Source organism: Aethalodelphis obliquidens, unplaced genomic scaffold, assembly GCF_003676395.1.
Source record: "Aethalodelphis obliquidens isolate GAN/ISIS:26980383/991018 unplaced genomic scaffold, ASM367639v1 scaffold111, whole genome shotgun sequence".
Taxonomy (NCBI): Eukaryota; Metazoa; Chordata; class Mammalia; order Artiodactyla; family Delphinidae; genus Aethalodelphis; species Aethalodelphis obliquidens.
The window spans coordinates 1694650-1719422 of NW_020838055.1; the positions used below are offsets into that span (position 1 = coordinate 1694650).

Sequence of the window (24773 nt, forward strand, 5' to 3'; positions counted from 1 at the left end):
GAGGCCCGGGACAGGATGGGGGTGGCCGCACTGGCCAAGGTGCAGAGGTGGGAGGGGCCGGTGTGCAGGCTGCTGAGGGGGAGGATGACGCAGGAGGAGTGAAGTACTGGCCTCACCTCGGCCCCTGCCCACCCTGTCCCCACCTGCCAGGGAAGTCATCAGCTCCAAGGAGAAGAGCAAGTACAAGTTCCCTCCTGCGGCTTTGCCCTGTGGATTCAGCACCTTCTTCCGAGGTCAGGCCCCACCCCCGGCCCGCCTGGCCCCACCCCCAAACATGAGCCCCCTCCTTTGCTTCCCCATTGCATATGCAGGATAGGACCCACTTGTGGCTGTACTCAGGGCTGGAAGAACCATGGGAATTTGAGTGGGCTTCCAAAGGCAAGTAGGAGTTCAGGGGCAGAGAGGAGAGGAAGGGCATGTCTGCACAAAATGAGTAATTTCTTTTTGCGGGGGAGTCGATTTCCCTTCCCCCTTCTCTTCTGTCTCTTGGGACCCCCCATTGCTTGTACCCCACTCTGATCTGGACCATCTTAAAACTCCCTGGTCCAATCTCTTTGTCCCTGTAGCTCTACCCAGTCTCCTCTCTTCCACAGGACAGTGTCTACATTAGGTGTCTCCCCTTCCTGCTCCCATACTCCCGGGGAAGCTGACCCCCCAGAACATCTCTGGCCACCTATTCTCCCTGGGTACCTTCTGCTCCTGAGTGTCCCCTCTCCTCTCATTGGAAGACACTGGCCAGGATTTCAGATGGGCTCCTGGCAGGATGCTGTCTGGACAGGGGCAGGCCAGGTTTGGGAAGGTGGTGGCCTAGGAAATACCTCAGTGTTTCTGGGATGCACCAGGGAGCTGCGGGCCTGGGTTTGGAACGGGGGCAACAGCTCCAAGTGGGGAGATGCCCCTGGGAAGTCCCTGCCTCTGTTCTCCCACAGCCTGAGTACTCTTCTTAAAACACACTGGATTTTGTTTCCCCTACTGTAAATTCCTCAGTGGGGACCTGACACCCTCAGAATCCAATCGTCTCCACAGCCTTCCTTTCCAGCCCCGCTGGCTCTCTGCTCTCCGCTCTCCAGCCATGGTCCTGTCCTCTCATTCCTAGAATCCAACTATCCCACCTTTGGTCTTTGCCCATACTGTTTCCTTTTCCTTTCCAGGCCAACTGCATTATCAGGCCTCACCTTGAAAGCCCTGTCCCCTGGGAGGACCCCCACCCCATCCCACTGGTATCAAGGCAGCTCTGCATTCCCCCCTTCAACGCACACACACTCATGTGACCCAGGGCTGGTCCTTTCTGCTCTCTGGGTTTCAGTTCGTGTCCTGGCATCCTGTCCAGCTTTACTGGAGCAGGGCCAGGTGGGCCTCCCAGATATGACGCTGTGAAAGCCCCTAGAAGTCCCCAGTGGGGGTGTAGGGGGATGGTGTGTGGAGCATCTGTATGGTAGGTACGGCAGGGTCCCCAGAGCCGGTCACGGGATGCTCCAGCCATCACAGGGCAGAGGGACCAGGAGACTTGTATCTAAGAAACTAAACCCTGGGTTGCCATGGGGAAGTGCATGGGGGGTGCTCACCCTGGGGTCCTCATTTTGGGGCTTAAGGTTCCAGGGAGCTGGCTAGGCTCTCAGGGCAGGGCCATGCCCCCTACAAGCTCCCCAACGAAGGGCTGTGTCCTCAGACCTCCTAGCATAGAATCATGACATTTTAGACTCCCAGCACAGAACCCGGTCTTCTCCCTCAGATTGGGCCTCCCAGCCCTGTTCCTTGACCCAGCCCCCCACTCCCACCCCAGGGCACCCACCTCTTGTGTGGTCCCCTGGACCCACAGCCCTGCAAGCTTTGTGACATTGTCTTGCTCCCCACCCCCATCAGAGAGCCTGCAGGATGCAGATCACTTGCCGCCTGTGCTCCTGCTGCGTCTCATCCATCTCTTTGGTGCTGTCCTTGCAGGAGGGAAGGTAGGCCTGGAGGAGCCTGGGGGCCCGAGGGTGGCTGTCTCAGAGTCTCTCTGCTGGGTGAGCCCTTTGCCCATTGCCCGTCTCTGCCCACACCTGCAGGAGAACGGGCAGAAGGCTGTGAGCGCTGGCACTGTTCAGGGCCTGCTGGATGTGGTGCGGGGCTGGGGCCACGGGCCAGCCCAGGACCCCCGCCTAGTGCCGCTGGCACTGGAGGCACTGGTGGGTGCGGTACATGTCCTGCACGCCAGCCGCACACCCCCCCGGGGGCCAGAGCTCCGAGCCCTGCTTGAGGGCTACTTCCGTGTCCTTAATGCCGACTGGCCAGCCGGGCCAAGCCTGGACCCCGAAGAGGCCCTCATCGCCCTACGGGTCAGCATGCTCGGTGGGTATAGCCTCTTGGGCTCTTGGGGGGGGTGGCACTAGCAGGGGAATGCCCAAGTTATGATGGAAAGGCTGGCCTGGGCAGTATGGGAAGAAGGTTTAAGGCTGACCAGAGGCGCTGCTGAGACAGGCTTGGGCAGGGCTGACCCTTGACCTCTCCACAGATGCCATCCCCATGATGCTGGCATGTGAGGACCGGCCAGTGCTGCAGGCCACCTTCCTCAGCAACAATTGCTTTGAACACCTTATTCGCCTCATCCAGAACAGCAAGGTGGGCGGGGCCCAGGCTGGGGCTGGGGGCACCACGTGTGGATGCCGAGCTGCTGATGAGCAAACTTGGGCTGGTGGGATGGCTTGCACTTCAGTGGGAGGGCCTGGGGCTCAGGATGGCTCTGGACCCCACATGAAGAGGGTGTTGTAGAAGGACGGGAGCTGCCCTGGCCCCTTGTTTCCCTTTTCCCCAACCCCAAACGTAGGGGCAGGAGGAAGGCTCAGCTGTTTCGGATGCAGTGCCTATCCCTGCCCACTTATCTGCCCCCGGCTCTGTCCCTCTGGGCAGGGTATGGGTGGCTCGGCTCCCCTACCCTTCCCTAGTGCCTGGTGGGGCGCTCGGCCTGGGGCTCAGGGCGCATCCTTCCCTATGGGGCGGAGCCCTGGCAACTGCCCCAGGTCCTGCTCTAATCCCACCCTTCCCTCATCTTCTCTCTCCTCTGCCTCCTCTACCTTGTGCCTCCCCCCCCTCCCCACCGACAGCTGTACTTGCAGGCCCGGGCGCCCCCTGAGGGGGACAGTGACCTGGCTACCTGGTTACTGACCGAGCCCGATGTCCAGAAGGTACCACCCTGGGGCTGACCAGCTCAGGCACCCACATCCCTGGGCACCCACCCCCCCGGGGCTCCCTCTTTGAGCCTTTCTGCACTATGCAGGGGGAACGATGCCAGTCCTGGTATAGCCTAGTGATGGGGCTGGGTCCCCCATGCTGTCTCACCTACCTTCCAAATCCCAGTCCTAGGAAATGGCACAGTTGTGATCTGTTCCCTGCCTTGTATTAGTCTTGGGAGCTGGGGTTTGGCCATGCCAACCTAGAAGGAACCTTCGATACTCAACCACCCCACCCCCATTGCACAGAAGGGGAAACAAGAGGCCAGATACTCAGGGATTTGGCTGTGGTCACTCAGAGAAGGAGGTCCCCCACGTGGGGCCACTTCTTTGCTTGGATCCTTGCACCTGCCCTAAGCGGGTCACTGGGAGTTCCCTATCCCCTCATGCCCTCATGACGTGCTCCCTGCCTCACCTTGCATGGGGGCTGTAGGAGGCTGCGGGGTGTCAGGGGCTTTGCATGGGGCATCCTCTCTCTGGTGGCTCAACACCTGGGCCCCCACCTCCAGAGCCCCGCCCTGGCTTTGTCCTCATGAAGCAGCCCTGTGTGTCTATTGCACTTGGCTGTTTTCTGAGAACCTGCATGTCCATTCATCTACAAAGCAGGCAAGGCCAGTGAGACCCCTGCTTTTTACAGATGAGGAAACTGAGGCCTGGAGGAGGGAAAAGATCGCCGGAGGTCCCTTAGGGAGTCAGGCAGAGCTGGGACCAAGGGCCCCATGGAGCCAAAATACAGCCTGGCACCTGCTGACAAACTCTCCAAGCCCTCCTGACTTCTCAGCCCCTCAGCAGGGCAGGGTGAAGGAGTAGCTGCCTCTGGCTGTTGGGTGCAGCCAGGGCGAGCCTCAGCAGCCCCATCTGGATCTAGGGGAAAGGGGCAGGGTAGGACCTAAAGGTCTCGAAGGTTCTTCTGGTTCTAACATCCTGTGATTGATTGTCCCTAAATTCCCCAACCCCCTGTCAATCATCGTGGGTGATGGGACACTTGCCAGCCTGCCTGCACATGTGTTTAGCTTGGGTGGCGATGGGCGGAGACCGGGGCCCATAAACCCACCGGACAGTGGAGGGCAGAGGGCTGTGGCCAAAGGGTTCACTGGTGATCTGTCCCAGTATCCCAGTGAGGCCCTTCCCAGCCTTGGTTTCTTCCCTGGCTTCTCTGTCAGAGTGGGCCTTGCCAAGCTGCTTGGCAGCCTGGGCAAGGGTAGAGGGCCTGGTGGCTTCTGTTCTAGCACTGTATGGCCCAGACAGGGCTTCCACACTCCCAGGGCCCCAAGCCAGCTCAGCTACTTGCCTTGGGGCATCTGTTCCTGTCCCTGCACCACTTTTATTGCAGGGTGCCGCCAGCTGCGACGTCCTGGCACCTGCCTCTCCTGACTGTCCCTCCCCACCCCAAGGTACTGGACCAGGACACAGACGCCATTGCAGTCCACGTAGTCAGAGTGTTGACCTGCATCATGAGCGGCTCCCCCTCCGCCAAGGTGAGGATGCTGCGGTCCTGCTGTAGTAGGGGTGTGGGATGGGAGTTCAGTTGATCAGCTGTCTCTAGAACAGGCCTGGCTGATGGCTGTCAGAGCAAGTGAGCTGGGGAGGTGACCATCCTGCCCTCTGGGGTACGGCTCAGGCCCCTGGGCGAGCGTGGTCATTAGTGAGTCCTGGGAGCTGGCTATCCTGGCTCAGAGCTGGAGGGCGGAAGGATGCTTGTGGCTGACCCCCATCTGCAGCCTTCCGAGGTAGACCTATTCCCCTGCTAGCACTGTGACCCAGAGGCAGAGCCAGGCAAGGGGGCTCTGAAAGCTGATGCCTCCTCCAGGGTTCCTGTAGGGTGTGAGTGCGCCCTGGGGCCCACATACACACTCACTCCTTTCCCACACGTCCCTGCACAGGAGGTGTTTAAGGAGCGCATCGGCTACCCTCACCTGCAAGAGGTTCTGCAGAGTCACGGTCCCCCCACCCATCGACTGTTGCAAGAGCTGCTCAACATGGTGAGGGCAAGGGCTTGGGGGCAGGGTCCCAAGGGCAGCCAGGAGTGAGTCAGGGCTACCACGGAAGGTGAGCTCTCCACCTTAGGGGACCATGTTGACTATGTGTGACCTGGGGCCTGACCCTGTGTGTCAGGGTCACTGGGGTGAGGATTCTGAGCTGCATGGGGCTACCAACAGAAGCTGCTACATGTTAGCAAGCCCCAGGATGATCCTAGGAACAGGCAGTTGGGGTTTAGGCCAACCTAGACTGAAAGCCAAGGGTTGTTGTTGGTAGCAATGGTTGTCTGAGCACCTCTGGCTTTCCTGAGCCTCAGACACAACCTGTGAGCTGGATGGGGTAGCACACGTTGTGTTCCCATGCTGGAGGCAAGTAAACTGAGACAGGAAGTCCCACTGTTGGTAGGGTGGCCTGTTCCATGCCAGTTGCCCGGGAACTATCATTCTCTCCACCCGCAGGCTGTGGAGGGCAACCACAGCACGTGTCCGCCACCACCAATCCGCAATGAGCAGCCGGTGCTGGTGCTAATGCGGTGGCTGCCAGCACTGCCCACAGCTGAGCTGCGGCTCTTCCTAGCACAGCGCCTCTGGTGGCTCTGTGACAGCTGCCCTGCCAGCCGTGCCACGTGTGTCCAGGCCGGTCTGGTGGGCTGCCTGTTGGAGACACTCAGCGAGGGGGCAGCCCTGGGGGCCCGCTGCCAGGAGCAGCTGCTGGCGCTGCTGCAAGCATTGGGCCACGTGTCACTAAGGCCCTTGGAGCTGCGTCGCCTGCTTCGTCCCCCAGCAGGTCTGGACTCAGGGCCGGGTGGAGCTGAGGCCGGGGCTGCCCGACACGCAGGTGCCACCATCCGCGCGCTCTCAGGCATGGCCCGGCGCCAGGGCCCGGCACGAGCCCTGTGCTACTTTGACCTCACGCCCAGCATGGCGGGTATCATGGTACCCCCTGTGCAGCGATGGCCAGGACCTGGCTTCACCTTCCATGCCTGGCTGTGTCTGCACCCCACGGCTGTAACACCTGCTCCGGGCCCCACCCGGCCGCTCCAGCGAAAGCAACTGTACAGGTGGGTGACTGCTAGGGACCAGGGCACGGTGCCAGGGTGAGCAGGAGAACCAGCGGGCATAACTGGTTTGGCCTGCCCCCAGCTTCTTCACCAGCAGCGGCTCAGGGTTTGAAGCCTTCTTCATGGCGGCTGGGACCCTGGTGGTGGCCGTGTGCACCCGGAAGGAGTACTTGACCATGAGCTTGCCTGAAGTGTCCTTTGCCGACTCTGCCTGGGTGAGCCTCCGTCCTCATGTGGCCCAGGGAGGTGGAGGGGACACCACGTCCCAACCTGTGACCTGATGTTGTGGCTTCTGTTCTAGCACTGTGTGGCCATTGTCCATGTGCCCGGGCGCCGGCCCTTCAGCCAGAACCTGGTGCATGTCTACAAAGACGGCCATCTGGTGAAGACGGCACCCCTTCGCTGCCCCTCCCTTAGTGAGGTGTGCCAGGCAGGGTTTAGGGAGGCTTGGGCAGCTGGGGGCACTTGGACAGGGTGGGACCTGGAGCCCCGTGTTCCCCCTCCCCCACCCCACAGGCCTCAGCCTCTGGGGCCTGTGCAGCCTTGGGGGTCGCCGAGGAACTGGATGCAGGTGGAACCCCAGGCTCTGCTGTGACCTGACCACTCCCCCAACCCTGGCCCCACAGCCTTTCTCCTCCTGCTGTATCGGCTCTGCTGGGCACCGCACAACGACCACCACCACGGGCCTACCTGCGCCACCTGTCCCCGCTGCCCTGGCTCACACTCACCCCTCCCTCACCCGCTCCCAGTCAGTCCCGGCCACCACAGGGCTTGGCTGGGGGTCCGGGCTGGTGGCCCCTCTGCAGGAGGGCAGCATCAGCTCCACCCTCGCAGGCACACAGGACACTCGGTGGGGCAGCCCCACATCCCTGGAGGGCGAGCTGGGGGCTGTGGCCATCTTCCATGAAGCCCTGCAGGCGGCAGCCCTGCGGGTCCTGTGCACCCTGGGTATGGAGCGCCGTCCCCGTGCCCTGCCCCAGCCCCTACTGCTTTGCCCCAGGACCCAACTGGTTGGGTCTCAACAAGTGCCCAGGCCAGAAACGAGGGGTCTGGCGGGGGGAAGGTGTCCCTGGGAGGGGCGGGGTCTGTCCTCTTATCAGGCGGAGAAGAGGCAGGCTGTGTGTGGGGTTTGGCCAGAAGCCCAGCCAGGTCTGAAGCCCCCCTGCCCACCCCCCAGGGCCCAATGAGACAGCACCCTTCAAGCCCGAGGGTGAACTGCATGAACTTGGCACCAAGCTGCTCCTCCATTACTCACCTCAGGTACTGCGGAGGTGGGCAGTTGGCTTAATCCCGCTCCCTCCCCCTGCCTCCCACCCTCTGTCTCCCACCACCTCCTCCACTGAGCCTTGCTGCCTGCTCACCCCCTGTCCGCAGGCCTGTAAGAACAACATCTGCCTGGACCTGTCCCCTGGTCACGGGCTGGATGGCCGCCTGACAGGCCACAGGGTGGAGACCTGGGACGTGAAGGTGTGTGCTCACGTGAGCAGTGTGTGCAGGAAGCATGAGCATGGGCACATGTGTACAGGGCGGGCTGGGGAGTGGCACTGTGCCCTGGGAGGTCTTGAGGAGACCCAGATTTCCAGGCTGGAGGGTCTGCTGGGATGGAGTGGAGCAGAAAATGGCTGGGTGCTGCCCTCTCATGGGGGCCCCCACCCGCAGGATGTGGTGAATTGCGTGGGAGGCATGGGTGCCCTGCTGCCCCTGCTGGAACGAGTGGCTACACAGCCCCAAGAAGCCGAGGCAGGTCCAGCAGAAACACATGACCTTGTGGGGCCCGAACTGACCTCTGGCCACAACGCCACCCAGGGACTGCTTCTCCCACTGGGCAGGTCCTCAGGTAAGTGTCCCTGCTGCCTGAACTGGGGGGAGGAGATCTTGGCATGGTTGGGGGACTGGACTGCTTGAGGTCTCTGTGGCCACTGGCAGGCCTTTGAGGTACATCTGTTCCCTTCCTGGTGGCGGTAGAGGAGCGAATGGAGAGGAATGCAGTGGCTGCCTTTCTGCTGATGCTGCGGAACTTCCTACAGGGCCATGCTGTGAACCAGGAGAGCCTGGTGCAGTGCCAGGGGCCTGCCATCATTGGGGCCCTCCTGCGCAAGGTGGGGCCTGCTGGGGCAGGCGGGGAGGGGACTGCCCTGTCTGACTAAGGGGACTGATTGGAGGGACCAAGAAGGGGAGCCTGATGGCATCAGTCAGGGAGGGCCTCCTGGGAGAGGTGGCATTTGAGCAGGGCCTTGAAAGGCTGGGCAGGGTTTGGCTAAGAGGGTCTGGGGGGAGTAGCAGAACCGCAGGGCACCTGCACAGCAGTCTGGGAGCTTGCACTTCAGAGACAGCAGGGAGCCACTGAAGCGTTCTGAGCAGGCAGAATGCTTGTGTCCATCTGCCTGTGCAGGGCAGGGTGGAAATTGGGAGGCCTGAGAGTGGGCGGGCAGGGCCTGATATCTCACCCCAGCTCCTCTGTCCTCCCCCAGGTCCCCAGCTGGGCCATGGACATGAATGTGCTCATGTCTGCCCAGCTTCTGATGGAGCAGGTGGCAGCCGAGGGCGGTGGGCCCCTCCTGTACCTGCTCTACCAGCATTTGCTCTTCAACTTTCACCTCTGGACCCTTAGTGACTTTGCTGTGCGCCTGGGTAGGTGTGGGGACTTGGGGATGTTGGTGGAGGTTCTGAGAAGCTATAACCCTGTGGGTGATCTGAGGGGACATATCTGCCCTGAGGCGTCTGAGGGGACCATGACCCTCTCCTGGTGGGGGGTGGAGGTGGGCAGGGAGGTCTGGCAGGGGCATGGCCCCTGTCTTGGAGGATGGAAGGGACCCGGCTCAGTCAGGTAGCCTGAGCCCTCTGCCGATTCCCACTTAGGCCACATCCAGTACGTGTCTAGCATAGTCCGTGAGCATAGACAAAAGCTGCGGAAGAAGTATGGGGTCCAGTTCATCCTCGATGCTCTGCGCGCTCACTACAGGTGAGGCTGGTGGGGGCAGATGGGGTGGGGTGCTGACACTGCAGCTTCTGGCCTTGGGGGCAGGTCTGTTCAGTCCCCCAGCTCACCTGCCCACTTGCCCTGTTCTCCCCTCCATGCCCCTGTGTTCTCCTGGCCCTGGGTGCATGTTTCTGCTGGGACCTGCCCAGCCTACAGCGGGAGCACCCCCTAGCGGCTGATGACCTGCGCACAGTGCAGACTTCACTCCTGGGCCTGGCGCGGGAGTTTCTGGTCCGGAGCTCTTCCGCTGATGACCTGCAGGTGGTGCTGAACTTTCTGGCAGCTGCGGGTGATGATGGCCAGGTAAGCTGGAGGTTGGCGAGGGTGAGACTAGGGGGAGGGGTGGAGTGTGGACCACGTTCAGGGTTGGGGGTGGCCGGCTCAGTGTGAGACTTTGTATCCCCAGGTGCTGGGTGCGCTGGACCTGCTGCTGGCACTGCTGCAGGGCTCGCCAGCACAGGAGTCTTTGGCTGTCTTCCTGCTGGAGCCAGGGAACCTTGAGGTGCTGCTGGCACTGCTGGTGCGGCCAAGGCCCATGCCCTTGCTGCCCGACCGAGTCTGCAAGGTACACTCAGCTCACTCCTGACCCTGGCATCCTAATTCACGGGGGCCCCCGCCTGAGTCCAGAGAGGTGCAGAAGGCCTTAGGCTGGTGGGTGAAGCTGCCTTTGCGGGCCTCTCTTGGAGCCACACGCCTGCGTGGTGACTCACCCTCCTCCAGTAACTCTTTCCCCATGATGACGACCCCTACACAGATCCTGCGCAGACTGCAGCAGAATGAGCGCTTACCTGAGCGCAGCCGCCAGCGGCTCCGGCTGCGAGAGTGTGGCCTCCAGGGTCTCGTTGCCTGCCTGCCGGAGGGGGCTGTTTCCCCCCAGCTCTGCCAGGGCCTCTTCAAGCTGTTCCTGGGGGCAGGTACAACCTGTTTGGGGCCAAGAGGCAGGCCAAGTAGAGGGGTGATGTGGATCCAGGAACCAGGGCAGGTGGGAATAGGGAAGGTGTTGGGACCAAGGGACCAAGGCTGAGCCAGCAGAGGAGCACAGTCCCTCTCTGGGGTCAGTCCCTCAGGCCTTTTCTGGCCGTTTTCCCAGATTGCCTGAACCTCTCAGATCTATTGGCTGTGGTGCAGCTGTCCCTGCAGGCTGACCTCAGCATCCGCCTAGACATCTGTCGTCAGGTGAGTGGGAAGTGAAAGCTTTGTTGGGGGTTGGGGGGCGGCTTCTACCCTGCGGCCTTTGCCTGTGACGAGGGGTCTCTGGAGGCCTCCCATGCAAAGGCCCCAGGAGGAGGGGCTGGGGCAGGCTGTCGGATGAGTCCCTCACTTGCTGTGCCCTGGCCCGGCAGCTCTTCCACCTCATCTACGGACAGCCAGACGTAGTGCGGCTGCTGGCCCGACAGGCCGGCTGGCAGGATGTGCTGACCCGGCTGTTTGTCCTGGAAGCCGTCACAGCTGGCAGTCCCCTGCCCTTTACCCCCGAGCCACCCACCTCCCCGGAGCCAGCCTTACACAAGCCACCCACTGAGTCACCTGAGCCTTCGGACGTCTTCCTGCCCGCGGAGGTCCCCTGCCCTGACCCTGACGCCTTTTACCAGGCTCTTTCCCCATTCTCCACACCCTTTGAGCTGGGCCCGGAACGGGCCAGTGTGAGTTCAGGCAATACTGCTGGCGGTGGCAGTGGCAGTGGGACTCTCACTCCAGCCAGCCAGCCTGGCACCCCTTCCCCGCTGGATGGGCCCCGGTCCTTCCCTATTGCCCAGGGCCGCCACAGCTCCAGTCTCTCCAATGTGCTGGAGGATGGCAGCCTGCCAGAGCCCACCATCAGTGGGGATGACACCTCTAATACAAGCAACCCTCAGGTGAGGCGGGCCCACCCTCTACCACCGTGCGGCACCAAGGGAGGGCACCTCTGGGACACGGGGCAGGCAGCGTAGCTTTTCCACAGGTGTTGCCCTATTTGACATCAGGGCTACAACTGCTATTCGGGTCTGGCGCTGCCGCCTCGTAGCTTTTATCTGCAGTGTTCCCTGGGGGGTGGGGAGTATTCTGGAACAGGGCAAGTCATGCTGAGACAGAGTTGGGGGCACTAACCAGGCTTCAGAAGGCCCTAGAGAGCCTGTGAGGCAGGGACTTCACAGGGCCCGTGGGCAGTATTGCTGTAAGGGTCCTGCCTGTGCTTCTGGATCCGGGGATGGGCGTCTGCTTATTCCATGGCATTCTTCCAGAGAATTCTAGGACAGTCCTTGAGGCCTGTGAGGACTGTGAGGTAACCGTGTGAACTACCTCATCTCCTCTTAGGAGTCCTGGAATCCCAGGATCCTCCCTGGAACTCGGGCAGTGGCTGAGGCCCACACCATCTGTTTAGGCCTTTAGCACCAGACTGGCTCGGCTGTTGGCCAAAGGCTCGGCTTCCTGCTGTCCCTACTAGTGGGTGGGCGGACGTGCTGAACAGGGATGGTAGTGGGGCAGTGATTGCCTCCCTCCCCAGCCTGCACCCCACACACCCCCTGTGTCCGCAGCAAACCTGTGAGGAGGAGCTTTGTAACCTGCTCACCAACGTGCTGTTCTCGGTGACTTGGCGGGGAGTGGATGGCAGTGACGAGGCTGCCTGGCGGGAGCGCGGCCAGGTCTTCTCCGTGCTCACCCAGCTGGGGGCCTCGGCCACGCTTGTGCGCCCACCAGACTGCATCAAGCGCAGGTGAGGGGGTGACTCAGGAGGGGGAAGAGCCTCGGGGAAACCTGGGGCCAAGAAGGCGGTCAGGTAGACACCTGAGTCCCTCGCCCCTCTCCAGCCTCCTGGAGATGATGCTGGAGTCAGCCCTGACCGACATCAAAGAGGCCCCCCTTGGGGTCCTAGCCAGCCTCACCCAGCAGGCGCTCTGGCTGCTGCGCCTGCTGCAGGACTTCCTGTGTGCCGAGGGCCACGGTAACCAGGAGCTGTGGAGTGAGAAGGTATGATAGCTCAGAGGGGCACGTGCTCAATGTTCTCGTGCACCTGAGGGCATCTGGTCTGGGAGGTGGATGAGTACACGTGTGCCGTCATGGGTTCATCAGCTCCGGTATCTGTGAGCGTAGGTTTATCTGTATGTACAAACCCTCCCTGGCCTCCAGCCCAAACCTCACCTTGCTCTTGCCCCATGGGCTGTTGGCCTCCTCTGGTGATGGCCGCCTGGGATATATGGTGTGTGGCAGCTCTTTGAAGGTGTGTGCAGCCTGCTTGATCGCCTGGGGGCCTGGCTGCACCTGGCCGATGGCACAGCAGATCTCCGAGAGATGGCACAGATTGGCCTGCGCCTCGTGCTTGGCTACATTCTGCTGGAGGACCCACAGGTGAGCACAGGGTGGGTGTGAGGGGAGGGTGTGTGGTGGGTATAGGGAACTCCGGGAGTAGCTGGTGACACCTCCACCCCTTCGGTCCACAGCTGCACGCCCAGGCCTATGTAAAGCTGCACGCACTGCTGCAGACTGCAGTGCCCATGCGCCGGGAGGAGGCTTGTTATGTGCTCTCCAAGCTGGAGGCGGCGCTGGCACGGGCGCTGAACACCCCAGCCTCAGAGACCCCCACCGGGGACGGGGAGCCCCCAGCTGCAGCCGCTGCTGCAGAGCGCTGCTCATGGCTGGTACCGCTGGTGCGCACACTGCTGAACCGTGCCTACGGGCCCCTGGGGCTGCAGTGGGGGCTGCCTTCCCTGCCTCCCACCAACGGCAGCCCCACCTTCTTCGAGGACTTCCAGGCCTTTTGTGCCACCCCCGAATGGCGTCACTTCATCGACAAGCAGGTGCCTGGAGCTGGGGGCACGGGCAGAGAAGTGCGAGCTGGGGACCCACATCGAGCACCGGTCTCCTGTCCCTGTCCCATCCTCCAGGTGCAGCCCACCATGTCGCAGTTCGAAATGGACACCTACGCTAAGAGCCACGACCTCATGTCAGGCTTCTGGAATGCCTGCTACGACATGCTCATGAGCAGTGGGCAGCGGCGCCAGCGGGAGCGGGCACGCGGTCGTCGGGCCTTCCAGGTGTGCGACCCGAGGCGGGGGGCGGGGAGCTGCTCCACACGTGGGCCCAGAGGACGGCTGATGGGACGGAGTGGAGAAACAGGGACAGCACATGAAGCAGCCAGCGGGACTCACCCGTTCCTCCACCCTACCCACCCCCCCACTCCTCAGGAGCTGGTGCTGGAACCTGCACAGCGGCGGGCACGCTTGGAGGGGCTGCGGTACACAGCGGCCCTGAAGCAGCAGGCAGCGCAGCATTCGACCGCCCTGCTGCACTGGGGGGCGCTGTGGCGTCAGCTCTCTAGCCCCTGTGGGGCCTGGGCCCTGAGGTGGGCGGGGTTCTGGGTGGAGTCCGGGTGGGGTGGGACTTGGGAGGGAGGAGCCGGGAGGGTACCTTTGGGGAGGAACCTGGGAGGAACCCAGAGGTCTATAGCCTTCTGCCCGTGACCATCACTGGGGACGTATCTGTAGGGACCCGCCCACCCCCCGCTGGAAGCTCTCCAGTGCCGAGACATACTCGCGCATGCGTCTGAAGCTGGTGCCCAACCATCACTTCAACCCTCACCTGGAAGCCAGTGCCCTACGCGACAACCTGGGTGAGAGGGTGTGCTGAGCTGGGTCCACCCAACCTCGTACGCCCTGTCTTGTCTCTGGCTGAGCACCCTTGGGCCCATTGCAGGTGAGGCCCCCCTGACACCCGCAGAGGAGGCCTCCCTGCCTCTAGCAGTGACCAAAGAGGCCAAAGTCAGCAGCCTACCCGAGGAGCTGCAGGAAGACCAGCTGGGTGAGGATGAGCTGGCTGCGCTGGAGACCGCGTGAGTGGGGCTGGGAAAGAGCTGATTGATGGGGGCAACGGGTCTGCTCCAGTGTGTGCTGGCCGGTGGTGGAATTGACTCCGGAGTCTGTTTCCCCTCTCGCTGAAAGGGATGGTCCAAAATCAGGTGGGAGTATTGGGCACAGCTATAACAGAATGGATAGTTGCTCTTTCATGGCTCGGCATCCCAGAGCAGGACTGAGAAACACAGACCAGACTAGGATGGGGGCCCTGGGAGCAGGCAGGGGCTGAGTGAGGGAAGCCGGGGATGGGGGTTGGTGTCCTGGCAAGACATTCAGAGGCCCAGGTTTCGGGGCGGGGACTGTGGTCAGTCTGGACCCTGGGCAGCTCCTCCTCCTCTGGGAGTCATGAGCTGTGCACCTCATGACTTGGTGGTGCTCTGAGAGCGTGGTCCGTGGGCTTGTCAGAAAGGGGACCCCAGAGTCTGGAGCCTAAAGTGGGTGCCGGCCCCCAGGTTGGAGGCCGCAGAGCTGGACGAGCAGCATGAGAAGCTGGTGCTGTCAGCTGAGTGCCAGCTGGTCACAGTGGTGGCTGTGGTCCCAGGGCTGCTGGAGGTCACTACCCAGCACGTGTATTTCTACGACGGCAGCGCTGAGCGTGTGGAAACCGAGGAGGGTGTGTTCTGATGGAACGGGACGGAGGGACGGCAGGGATGGCTGGGGTACGGTGGGGCCGGGGCGAGTGACTTCTGCACTCGCTGTCCGTCCCCACAGGCATCGGCCATGACTTCCGGCGCCCACTGGCCCAGCTCCGCGAGGTCCACCTGCGGCGTTTCAACCTGCGCCGTTCGGCGCTTGAGCTCTTCTTCATTGATCAGGCCAACTACTTCCTCAACTTCCCCTGCAAGATGGGTGGGGCCACGGCCTCATCTCCATGCCAGGCCCCCAGGCCCCAACCCTGCCCCATCCCACCCCACACCCAGGTGCGGAACCAGGTGTACTCGTGGCTCCTGCGCCTGCGACCCCCCACCCAAGGCTACCTGAGCAGCCGCTCCCCCCAGGAGATGCTGCGCGCCTCAGGCCTTACCCAGGTGAGAGCCCTGGAGTGTGAGGATCGGGTGAGGTCAGGGCCCGGCGGTTGGGAAGAGGGCTGGCAGCCCAGCTGGCTCACCTCTTGCCCCTGCCCCCCAGAAATGGGTACAGCGTGAGATCTCCAACTTCGAGTACCTGATGCAACTCAACACCATTGCGGGGCGGACCTACAATGACTTGTCTCAGTACCCTGTGGTGAGGGCCTGCTCCCCACCTCCCCCACTCCTCTGGTCTGCCAGCCCTGGTTCACCCAAGTGTGGGTACTGCTGCTTGGTCAGGACCGAGCCCTGAGCTTGGTCCTGGGCGGGTGCTGTCTGAGGCCTGGCCTCTGTTCTCCCCGAAGGGAGTCCTGTCCCAGACAGTCCCTCCTGCTCCCCTGCAGCCCCTCCACGTGGTGCATCCCCACCTGTGGGCTCCGCCCGTCTTCTTGAGGGTGAGGGTGAGGGCAGGGCAGGTAGGCCATCAGGACCCTCATGCAGCTCCTGCCCGGGTGGGCGGCCAGTTCCCCTGGGTCCTACAGGACTATGTGTCCCCAACGTTGGACCTCAGCAACCCAGTCGTCTTCCGGGACCTGTCCAAGCCCATCGGTGTGGTGAATCCCAAGCATGCCCAGCTTGTGAGAGAGAAGTGAGTGCCTGAGTGAGGCTGGGCTTGGGGGTTGGGATGGACAAGAGGAGGGCTTCTGCTGACTCCCCCCAACTGTTGCTCTAGGTACGAGAGCTTCGAGGACCCAGCGGGCACCATTGACAGATTCCACTATGGCACCCACTATTCCAACGCAGCAGGTGTGATGCACTACCTCATCCGCGTGGAACCCTTCACCTCCCTGCACGTCCAGCTGCAGAGTGGCCGGTGCGGAGGGGCAGGCAGATGGTGCAGGGCAGGGCAGGGTGGATGAAGGGAAGAGGCAGGTCTTCCAGGCACCCTGGACCCTCTGGCTCTCGGCTTTCCTGCGGCCACACCTTCTCCCCCACTGTCTCCCTTCTCTCCACCTCACTTTGGCCCGTGCCCCTCCCTAGCTTTGACTGCTCTGACCGGCAGTTCCACTCGGTGGCAGCAGCCTGGCAGGCCCGCCTGGAGAGCCCAGCCGATGTGAAGGAGCTCATCCCAGAGTTCTTCTACTTCCCTGATTTCCTGGAGAACCAGAACGGTAGGAGCTGGCGTTGGGGCAGGAGGTGTGGGGATGGAGAGCTCGGGTTGGGGGCGGTGGCCAGGGAGCAGGTGAAGGTGGCGTAGAGAGACAGCTGACCCAGTCTTCTGTGCCAGGCTTTGACCTGGGCTGCCTGCAGCTGACCAACGAGAAGGTAGGCGACGTGGTGCTGCCCCCGTGGGCCAGCTCTCCTGAGGACTTCATCCAGCAGCACCGCCGGGCTCTGGTGAGATGAGCACACGCAGACAGGCGGGCAGCCGGGGTTGGTGGGGGAGTCAGCCGTTCCTGGACTGACTGCCTCCTCCCCGCCCCCAGGAGTCAGAATATGTGTCCGCCCACCTCCACGAGTGGATCGACCTCATCTTTGGCTACAAGCAGCGGGGGCCAGCTGCAGAGGAGGCCCTCAACGTCTTCTATTACTGCACCTATGAGGGTGAGCAGTGTCCTTGACTCAAGTGGGAGCTGGGGCACAGAGGAGGGGTGAATGCGGTGGGCACAGAGGGAGTCCTGACTGCCCTGCCCTTCCTGTCTGATGCTCAGGGGCCGTGGACCTGGACCAAGTGGCAGATGAGCGGGAACGGAAGGCTCTGGAGGGCATTATCAGCAACTTCGGGCAGACACCCTGTCAGCTGCTGAAGGTAAGGCCAGCTTGGAAGACAGTGGTCAGGGATGCCCTGGCCACGGTGCTGATCGGCCACTTGCCCACAGGAGCCACATCCAGCTCGGCTTTCAGCTGAGGAAGCAGCCCAACGCCTTGCACGTCTGGATACTAACTCACCTAGCATGTTCCAGCACCTGGACCAGCTCAAGGCCTTCTTCGCAGAGGTGAGAGGAGGCAGGGTCTCGACTTCTTACTTTGTGAAATTCGTTGAATCCCACTGTCCTTACCAGCCTCTTGGGGCAGATGGAAAACCTAAATCAAGGTGACTGATGCTAAGACATCTTAGAAAAAGAGGTAAACATCAGAGGAGATGGGAGTGCGGGTGGGATGCCTTCTTCGTGAGGAAGAGTCAGGACAAGGTGTTGACTCACCTGACCATCCTTAGGGTGACCAGAAGGAGGGAGTCCGGCCTTAGATACTCTACCTCACCTTCCTGTCTGCATCCCAGAATGCCCCCAAGTCTGACGTGTTTAGGCTCTTCTCTCCTCCTGCTAGCAGGCTCAGAGCCGTGGAGTAATGGGTTGGGATGACCACAGCTGAAACCAAGCTTGACACCCTGGAAGGATCTTCCTTGTCCATCTGGTTTCTCACCCACTTTCTGAGACGCCCTGAAGGCACACTGGTCTCTGATGCCTATTCCTCTGAGAGACCTCTGTCTGTATGATGCCTAGCCTGTGACCCCTGGGGGCTGAGGGCCAGGGACTGAGTCGTGTTCCAGGGAGCCGGTAGTGTAGTGAGAGCCCTAGCTGGCTGCTCAGGCACAGCTAGCCTTGCTCCGCTCCCTGCAGGTCATCAGTGATGGCGTGCCCCTAGTGCTGGCCCTGGTTCCCCACCGGCAGCCCCATTCCTTCATTACCCAGGGCTCTGCAGACCTTTTGGTAAGTGCACTGGGCCGGGCCCCATCTCAGCTCCAACCCCTTTCTGACTCTGCCCCAAACCCACCTCTGTCCCCTCTTGCCCGCAGGTGACTGTGAGTGCCAATGGGCTACTGGGCACCCACAGCTGGTTGCCCTATGACCGTAATATAAGCAATTACTTCAGCTTCAGCAAAGACCCCACCGTGGGCAACCCCAAGTAAGACAGAGGGCTGTGGGCAGGGGTGGGCTCTAAATACCCTGCACCCCAAGTCATCTCCCCACCCAAACAGAATGCAGGCCAGCTGCAGGCTCTGGCCAAGATTTCTGAGGGCCTGGGTTCTCCTTTGTGGCCTGACCTCACCTGTGGTCCTCCTCACTGGGTCAGGATGCAGCGACTGCTGAGTGGCCCTTGGGTGCCAGGTGGTGGTGTGAGTGGGCAGGCCCTGGCAGCAGCCCCAGACGGAAAGCTGGTGTTCAGTGGCGGCCATTGGGATGGCAGCCTGCGGGTGACGTCACTACCCCGGGGCAAGCTGTTGAAGCAGCTCAGCTGCCACCTCGGTATGTGCAGTCTTGGACTCGGGGTGTGCAGGTGGGAGTAGGGTTCCAAGGCTGGCCAGGGAGGGGGTAACCACTTTGTTCTGCTGGTACCCTCCCCTCCCCTCTCCATTCAGATGTAGTAACCTGCCTTTCACTGGACACCTGTGGCATCTACCTCATCTCAGGCTCCCGGGACACCACATGCATGGTGTGGCGGCTCCTGCAGCAGGTATGCTGGGTGGCAGCCCTCCGGGGCCCCCATAGTCCAGATCTGCAGTCCGTCTGCCCCTCAGTGGGCCTCTCCAGTCCTACCCTGTTCTCTTCTCCTTCCCTCTGCTACCATGAGCAAGTCTGGGGCTCCACAGCCCTCCAGCTCTCCAGCTTTGGACAAGACCTTCAGTTTTCTGAGCTTTAGCCTTCTCACTCACTCAGGGGCCAAGGTAGTGGGAGGCCCCAGTCCTGAGCCAGCTCTGGTGTTCCCCACAGGGTGGTCTCTCGGTGGGGCTGGCATCAAAGCCTGTGCAGGTCCTATACGGGCATGAGGCTGCAGTGAGCTGTGTGGCCATCAGCACTGAACTTGACATGGCGGTGTCTGGATCCGAGGTGTGTGTATGCCTGTGTCCAGGGGAGGCTGTTTGCTGGGCACTGCCCCTGGAGCTCACACACCCCTGCCTAGCACCCTAAGCTGCCTTCCTGCAGGATGGAACTGTGATCATCCACACTGTACGCCGTGGCCAGTTTGTGGCCGCACTAAGGCACCCAGAAGCCACGTTGCCTGGACCTGTGTCCTACCTGGCGCTGGGGTCTGAGGGCCAGATCCTGGTGCAGAGCTCAGCGCGGGAGCGGCCGGGGGCCCAGGTACGGGAAAGGGGCGCCCAGCCAAGATAGGGGTGGTTGGGATTCTGTCCTTGCTGACACCTCCTGCTTCCTCCAGGTCACCTACTCCTTGCACCTGTACTCGGTGAACGGGAGGTTGCGGGCTTCACTGCCCTTGGTAGAGCAGCCCACAGCCCTCGCGGTGACGGAGGACTTTGTTCTGCTGGGCACAGCCCAGTGTGCCCTGCACATCCTCCATTTGAACAAGTGAGCCCCACTGTTTATGGGTTTGTGATACTTCAGGGTGGTGGTCATTGGCAGAGGACACTAGGAGGTGCCCCCGTGGACCCACATCCCCTTTACATGTCTGTGGACACATTCTTCAAGGCCTGTCACCTGTCCTCCCATCCCCCAATGGGGTGCTCTTGCCCTGGGCCTCCTTTAGCCACACACTTGTGGGAGGTCCCTTTCTGTGTCAGGATTTTAATCGAGTCATCCTTCAAATGAGGACTGGGAGGTAGATGGGAGAATGGAGAGACATCTATCTGCTGGATCAAAGCTTCCTTGTAGTTGCGAGTTCGTATATATATATCCCCCCTCCCTCCCTCCAGACTGCTGCCGGCCGCGCCTCCCCTGCCCATGAAGGTGCCCATCCGCAGTGTGGCTGTGACCAAGGAGCGCAGCCACGTGCTCGTGGGCTTGGAAGACGGCAAGCTTATCGTGGTGGGCGCAGGGCAGCCCTCTGAGGTGAGGATGAGGGCCGGGAGGGCCTCGAACGGGATGGGGAAGCGACGGTCCTGGCTGACCCCAGCCTGCTCCTGCTCCTGCCAGGTGCGCAGCAGCCAGTTAGCGCGGAAGCTGTGGCGATCCTCCCGGCGCATCTCCCAGGTGTCCTCTGGGGAGACAGAGTACAACCCTGGAGAGGCGCGCTGACAGCCTGCCCTGCCCTGCCCTGCCCCGCCGCGCAGCTCCGCCCCCAGCGGGCTTCGCCCTGGGAGGGCCCCGCCCAGGAGTCCAAGGAGAGGGTGACATCCAGCCCACACTCTGGCAGGGGGTGGGCGGGGCCCCACCTCTGCCCAGCTCAGGGATTGGTGGGCGATATCACTCCTGGAAGTCCCGCCCCTCGCCGGCAGAGGGGCCTCCCGGAGTCCCAGCGCTGGCCTCAGCAGCCGCACAGCACTTTTTGCACAGCCTGGGGTGGGGAGCCCAGGTTCCCAAGCCCCGTCCCGGCAGAGTACAGGGGCCGGGCCGTGGCCTTAATCCTAAGGGCGGTCCCCCGCTCTCGCATCTCCGCAATAAACCTGGACTAGTTTTGTAGCTGTTCCGCCTCCAAGCATATGTGCACGCGCGGCGTCTCAACCCGCCCTGGCCACAGCCCCGGCCTAGCGTCCTCCTGGTCCATGAGCACCTGCGGCGACCCGTCCCCTCCCCAACCACACCGCCCTAGTCCCTAGGGGCCCCGGCTGCAGTTTCTCCGGCAGCTGCACGCTCAGTCCCCCTCCGGGCTCACCTCCAGGCCTGTGTGCGTTCCGGGGCCGGGCGGGGCAAGACCGTGGGCGGCCCCGCCCACTCGGTGTCCAGTCCTCCTCCTGTCTGCGCCGCCGCTTTAGTCTCGGGCGGGTAAGAACCTGGTATCCCCAGGGACTCCACTCTGTCTTACCGGCCGGCCCAAGGCCCGGAGGCCCCGTCCCGCCCGGCTGAGCAGATCCTGGGACCCGCGGAGGGTCGGCCCCCACAGGTCAGGAGCGGGTTGGGGACAGAGCTTCGGGTCTTTCTGGACGGAGGGAGCCAAGGCTGCCTCTCTGCCCCCCATTTCCAGACCCGAAATCCTGTGCGGTTGGATTGCCTGTGGGAAGTCGGGGTAGTGTGTGCGTGTGTGCATATTCTGTGGGCCTCGAGATGGGTGTGTGTGGGAGTTGGTAGAGGCTCCAGTCCCACAGCTCGGGGTGGGTCGGGCACAAGGCTTGGCTGTCTCTGCGACCGTTAGTCACAAGCTCACCCGCCAACCCGGATCCAGAAAGGGCCCCTTATGTGGTAAGTGACACAAATGTACATACACATCCTTCAGGTGGCAAGGGTCACCACAGCCTCAGTGCCAGGCCCACTTGCCGACTGTGTGCTTTACCATACACATGGGCCTCTGGCCTTGTGGAGGGAAGTGAGTTTGGAGTGCCTGGGTTGGACCAGGTCGGATGTGGATGTGGGGGGAAGTGAGTTTGGAGAGCCTGGGTTGGACCAGGTCGGATGTGGATGTGGGGGAATTGGAGGACCTTCCCCCAGGTCTCATCTCTATCCCTTTTCCAGGCAAAGTCCCCTCCTCTGCCCAGACCAGGGTCTCTTCCCCAGGCCTCAGGAGGTGGGTCTCAGCAGGATCAGCCTTGTAAGTACAGATGGGTCCTGGATTGAGTGTTCTTCAGGTTTCTGGCCTCCAGGCCCTCTCCAAATTCCCAGATGAGAAAGGACCAGGGGGAGCCTCTGGGCCCACATGCCATCTGCCCTTGCTGAACCCACCAAGGAACCCTCCTGTCCAGCCCCTGAGCAGGAGGTGAGGGCTGGACACTGACCCTAGAGGCAGGAGGGGGAGCTTAGTCACTCCAGGGACTATGCTGTTGCTGACAACTCTGGAAAGCCTCCTACCAGCTAGTAAGTCTCTACCTGGCTCTGGCTTAGATGGGGATGGGAGTCTCCCTGTGCTATCCCTGGACTCAGACCAGGGGTTTGCCATGGTCTTTGAGACAGGGTGGTTTCCAGTGTGCCCTTTTCCATCCAGAGCTGCAATATGGTCTCCTCCAGCTTTGGCCAGCTGGGGCCAGCAATATCACTTCCACCCCATTTGACACTGGAGGAAACTGGTCCAGATTGGTGACTGGGGAGATTGGGGGGTAGGTACCCAGTCCTGGAATGAATCAGGATGAAGTGAGCCAGGAAAGTGGGACAGACTACCCCGAGGGACTCCTGACTTCAGGCTTGAGGGATTTCCCCCATGTCCCTATACACAGCCCCTTCTGGACTCAGAAAAGTCTCCCAGCTCCTTTTTCTGAGTGCTGCCCATGACATTCCAACCCCTTCTCTAAGATGCAGCCACTGGGAGCACTGCTAGCTGGCAGAACCATGCTTCACAACTCCAGCCACAGGGAAGGCACGGTGCATGTGGGTTAAGTACTTCTTGATCCAGATTTTGGGCACTGAGAGGGTAGGATGACAGGTACCCATGGGCCCCTGGCCTTGCAGGCCATACACAAGTCCAGTCACAGGCTTTGGAGTCCCTGTTTCTTGTGCCCTGCCTGCACTGGATTGTGGGGACAACTGGCCTGCAGGCAGAAGTTAGCAGCAGCATTTACTTGCCTTTCGGATCAGTTTTATTTTGCAAAAATCTACAAGGTCTCCTCTGCAAAGAGGCTCCCACAGGGACCAAAATGAATCAGTGTGCTCTCACAGTCCAGAGTTGGTGGGGGAGAGAGGACACAGTTTAGTGCCATAGTAGGCAGAGGAGATGCACCAGGAGCCAGAAAAGGGAGCCTGGGAGAGATCAGGAAAGACTTCCCAGAGTAGATTTCCTGCCAGTTTGTCAGATGGCAAAGGTAGACTAGCAAGAGCAGACGTCTGGAAGCCCGGAGAAGGTACATCTGGGAAGGGCTAGGTGTCCAAGCGTGGCGAGCCAAGGGGAGGCTGTGGGAGATGAGGGTGGGGAACGAACCAGTCAGCTTTTGACGCCACGGTATGAACTTTTGACTCTACACAGTAGGGACTATGATTTCCAGTCTTTCTAGCAGCAAAGTCTACGTCTGCTGCCTCCTTGCCCCTGACCTTGTCTGTCCTTTCCTCCACAGATAAGTCCCAGAGGGAGCAGGACAGGGACAGGGAAGGGGTGTGGGCAGGGGCAGGGGGAGCCCTGGCCCCCGGTACCTCCTGCTCATTCCCCCCTGAGCCTCCAGGGGCCTCAGGCAGCAATATCCCTGTCTACTGTGCCCTCCTGGCCTCTGTGGCCCTCAGTCTGCTTGCCTACGTGGCCTTCAAGTGGTAGGTGGTCTGGGCATCGCCCTCTGGTAACCTCCCTCCCCATCTGGGCTCCCAACCAGCTCCCTGTCTGTCTCAGTGAAGGCTGGAGCAGGTTGGCAGGTTCCCCCTGCTCCCCACAGCTGGTGCTCACATAAACAAAGACAGCAGCTGGCCAAAGCTCGGACTGCAGAGCTGGGGGCCTTCAACAGGGACCAGATGCTTGGGGAGAGCAGTGTCTTCTGGGACTCTCCTAGCAGCCTGGAGCCCTGTGTCCCCAGCCAGGGTGAGCCCCTTTCCCCAAACTGTAGTCCTTCACACCTACCTAGCTCTGCCCCACCACAAAGCCTGCCTAACCCTCATGTGTCCCTCATGTCTCCCATCCCAGGGCTACATCCTGAACTTGGCTGCCGGCTTTACCTCCATCTCCCTTGGCAGCAGCAGGAGGAAGTGGAACAGCTCCTGGAGCTCCCTCGGCAGCAGTAGGAGGAAGTGGAACAGCTCCTGGAGGCGTCGGGTGAACCTGACAAAGGCTGGCGGGGCCTGGCGGGCCACCTGGGCTACCAGGCTGAGGCAGTGGAGACCATGGCTCAGAGCCAGGTGCCAGCCTACACCCTGCTGAGGTACTGGGCTGTCCAAGAAGGCAGTGGTGCCACCCTCAGGGTGCTAGCAGATGCGCTGGCTGTCCTGGGCTGTGAAGATGTGGTCTGGGCCCTGGGCCCACTGGCTGAGGACTGCTCCGTGGTGTGACGCTCCACAGCCTGGCCTCTCAGGGAACCTGCTCTGGTGCTCCCACCACCCCCAGCTCATACACCTTCCCTTTCACGGGCTTCCTGGCATTGGTGACCTCGGCCTGCTGTTCTGGGGGGACACGGAAGATCCAGGCACCACTCACCTCCCCTCGCCCTACATTCCTTCAGGACAGGGACCAGGATATTGGGGGGAGGGGTTGATAGTGAGGAGCAGTCCTGCTCTCCTGATCCCCACTCCACCCCCTCTTACTTAGCCTCAACTGTTTTTTCTACTTTTGTATCCCATATTAAAGGCAACTTTGGACTACTGGCCTGGCTCTGTCTGGTTCCGTGGGCCTGTGAGACAGTTGGATAGCTATGTGGCAGAGGCCCAGAAAAAGGATGGGATCCCTAGAAGGTGGGAAAAGCCCCTGAGTTGGCAGGCAGTGTGTTCCCGCAGATGTGTGAGCTCTGCGGGCAGAGTGTATGTAGTTCACATCCTGCATCTGCCATTCACTGGCTGAATTGTGTTAGGAAGCATTTTACCTTTTTGAACTTCAGCTTCCTTAGCTGGAGAACAATAAATAGACTGGCACATTCAGAAGCCTCCCACCAAGACTCTCAGGCCTTGGGTTTGAGACCATTTTCCTGACTTGTGCTGTGACTAGCCTCAAGGGCTGGAAGCCTGCCCCACCCCTAGGCAGAAAGCAAGAGGCAGTTCCGAGGCAAAGTGAACTGCCTCTGAACTGGTCCTGGGAAGCTAGTTACCAAGGGCCTCAGGTCATCTCCAGGTGAGGAAAAGGAAGAAAGTGTTCTTTCAAGACCCATACTCCAGACTCGAAGAGGGAGGTCCAAACATGCTTCCACACAAGCCAAGCACAGGTAGGTCATCCCACCTACCTGAGGGGCTGCTGAGGACAGGGCAGCTGCAGCCAGAC

At 61.4% G+C, this 24773-nt stretch overlaps 2 protein-coding genes across 13 annotated transcripts in view; both read left to right on the forward strand.

The window, feature by feature from the left end:
- NBEAL2 (neurobeachin like 2) overlaps positions 1-22743 on the forward strand; it is a 32943-nt gene extending 10200 nt beyond the window's left edge. For 5 of the 10 annotated variants that reach the window (XM_027096957.1, XM_027096953.1, XM_027096951.1 and 2 more), the window contains 49 exons: positions 151-233; positions 1864-1949; positions 2049-2331; positions 2495-2601; positions 3084-3164; positions 4604-4687; positions 5093-5191; positions 5648-6249; positions 6332-6464; positions 6551-6670; positions 6876-7197; positions 7427-7509; positions 7624-7716; positions 7909-8086; positions 8215-8348; positions 8721-8880; positions 9109-9211; positions 9379-9532; positions 9636-9794; positions 9984-10143; positions 10320-10405; positions 10573-11085; positions 11746-11924; positions 12019-12178; positions 12419-12556; positions 12649-13005; positions 13093-13242; positions 13393-13550; positions 13693-13817; positions 13901-14036; positions 14511-14671; positions 14770-15086; positions 15187-15282; positions 15590-15714; positions 15799-15939; positions 16107-16237; positions 16354-16463; positions 16553-16670; positions 16778-16875; positions 16946-17062; positions 17687-17776; positions 17863-17972; positions 18141-18313; positions 18427-18521; positions 18779-18895; positions 18992-19150; positions 19227-19375; positions 19720-19855; positions 19940-20425. In XM_027096957.1, the coding sequence (XP_026952758.1) occupies positions 2325-2331; positions 2495-2601; positions 3084-3164; positions 4604-4687; positions 5093-5191; positions 5648-6249; positions 6332-6464; positions 6551-6670; positions 6876-7197; positions 7427-7509; positions 7624-7716; positions 7909-8086; positions 8215-8348; positions 8721-8880; positions 9109-9211; positions 9379-9532; positions 9636-9794; positions 9984-10143; positions 10320-10405; positions 10573-11085; positions 11746-11924; positions 12019-12178; positions 12419-12556; positions 12649-13005; positions 13093-13242; positions 13393-13550; positions 13693-13817; positions 13901-14036; positions 14511-14671; positions 14770-15086; positions 15187-15282; positions 15590-15714; positions 15799-15939; positions 16107-16237; positions 16354-16463; positions 16553-16670; positions 16778-16875; positions 16946-17062; positions 17687-17776; positions 17863-17972; positions 18141-18313; positions 18427-18521; positions 18779-18895; positions 18992-19150; positions 19227-19375; positions 19720-19855; positions 19940-20041 (7326 nt within the window). In that variant the 5' untranslated portion in view covers positions 151-233; positions 1864-1949; positions 2049-2324 and the 3' untranslated portion in view covers positions 20042-20425. Of the gene's footprint in view, positions 1-150; positions 234-1863; positions 1950-2048; positions 2332-2494; positions 2602-3083; positions 3165-4603; positions 4688-5092; positions 5192-5647; positions 6250-6331; positions 6465-6550; positions 6671-6875; positions 7198-7426; positions 7510-7623; positions 7717-7908; positions 8087-8214; positions 8349-8720; positions 8881-9108; positions 9212-9378; positions 9533-9635; positions 9795-9983; positions 10144-10319; positions 10406-10572; positions 11086-11745; positions 11925-12018; positions 12179-12418; positions 12557-12648; positions 13006-13092; positions 13243-13392; positions 13551-13692; positions 13818-13900; positions 14037-14510; positions 14672-14769; positions 15087-15186; positions 15283-15589; positions 15715-15798; positions 15940-16106; positions 16238-16353; positions 16464-16552; positions 16671-16777; positions 16876-16945; positions 17063-17686; positions 17777-17862; positions 17973-18140; positions 18314-18426; positions 18522-18778; positions 18896-18991; positions 19151-19226; positions 19376-19719; positions 19856-19939; positions 21143-21412 lie in introns of those variants that run through there. The other 5 variants (XM_027096955.1, XM_027096952.1, XM_027096956.1 and 2 more) reach the window with 3 other exon arrangements.
- LOC113615017 (death domain-containing membrane protein NRADD-like) lies at positions 21127-24165 on the forward strand. 3 transcript variants are annotated; one of them, XM_027096964.1, is made up of 5 exons: positions 21324-21488; positions 22939-23128; positions 23248-23390; positions 23493-23548; positions 23591-24165. In XM_027096964.1, exons 1-5 carry the CDS (start codon positions 21353-21355, stop codon positions 23852-23854), a joined length of 789 nt encoding a protein of 262 aa, XP_026952765.1. In that variant the 5' UTR covers positions 21324-21352; the 3' UTR covers positions 23855-24165. The 3 variants fall into 3 exon arrangements, with proteins under 3 accessions (XP_026952764.1, XP_026952765.1, XP_026952763.1); XM_027096963.1 differs by lacking the exon at positions 23248-23390 and having other exon boundaries at positions 21127-21488; XM_027096962.1 differs by having other exon boundaries at positions 23248-23548.
- Positions 24166-24773: the final 608 nt, after the last annotated feature.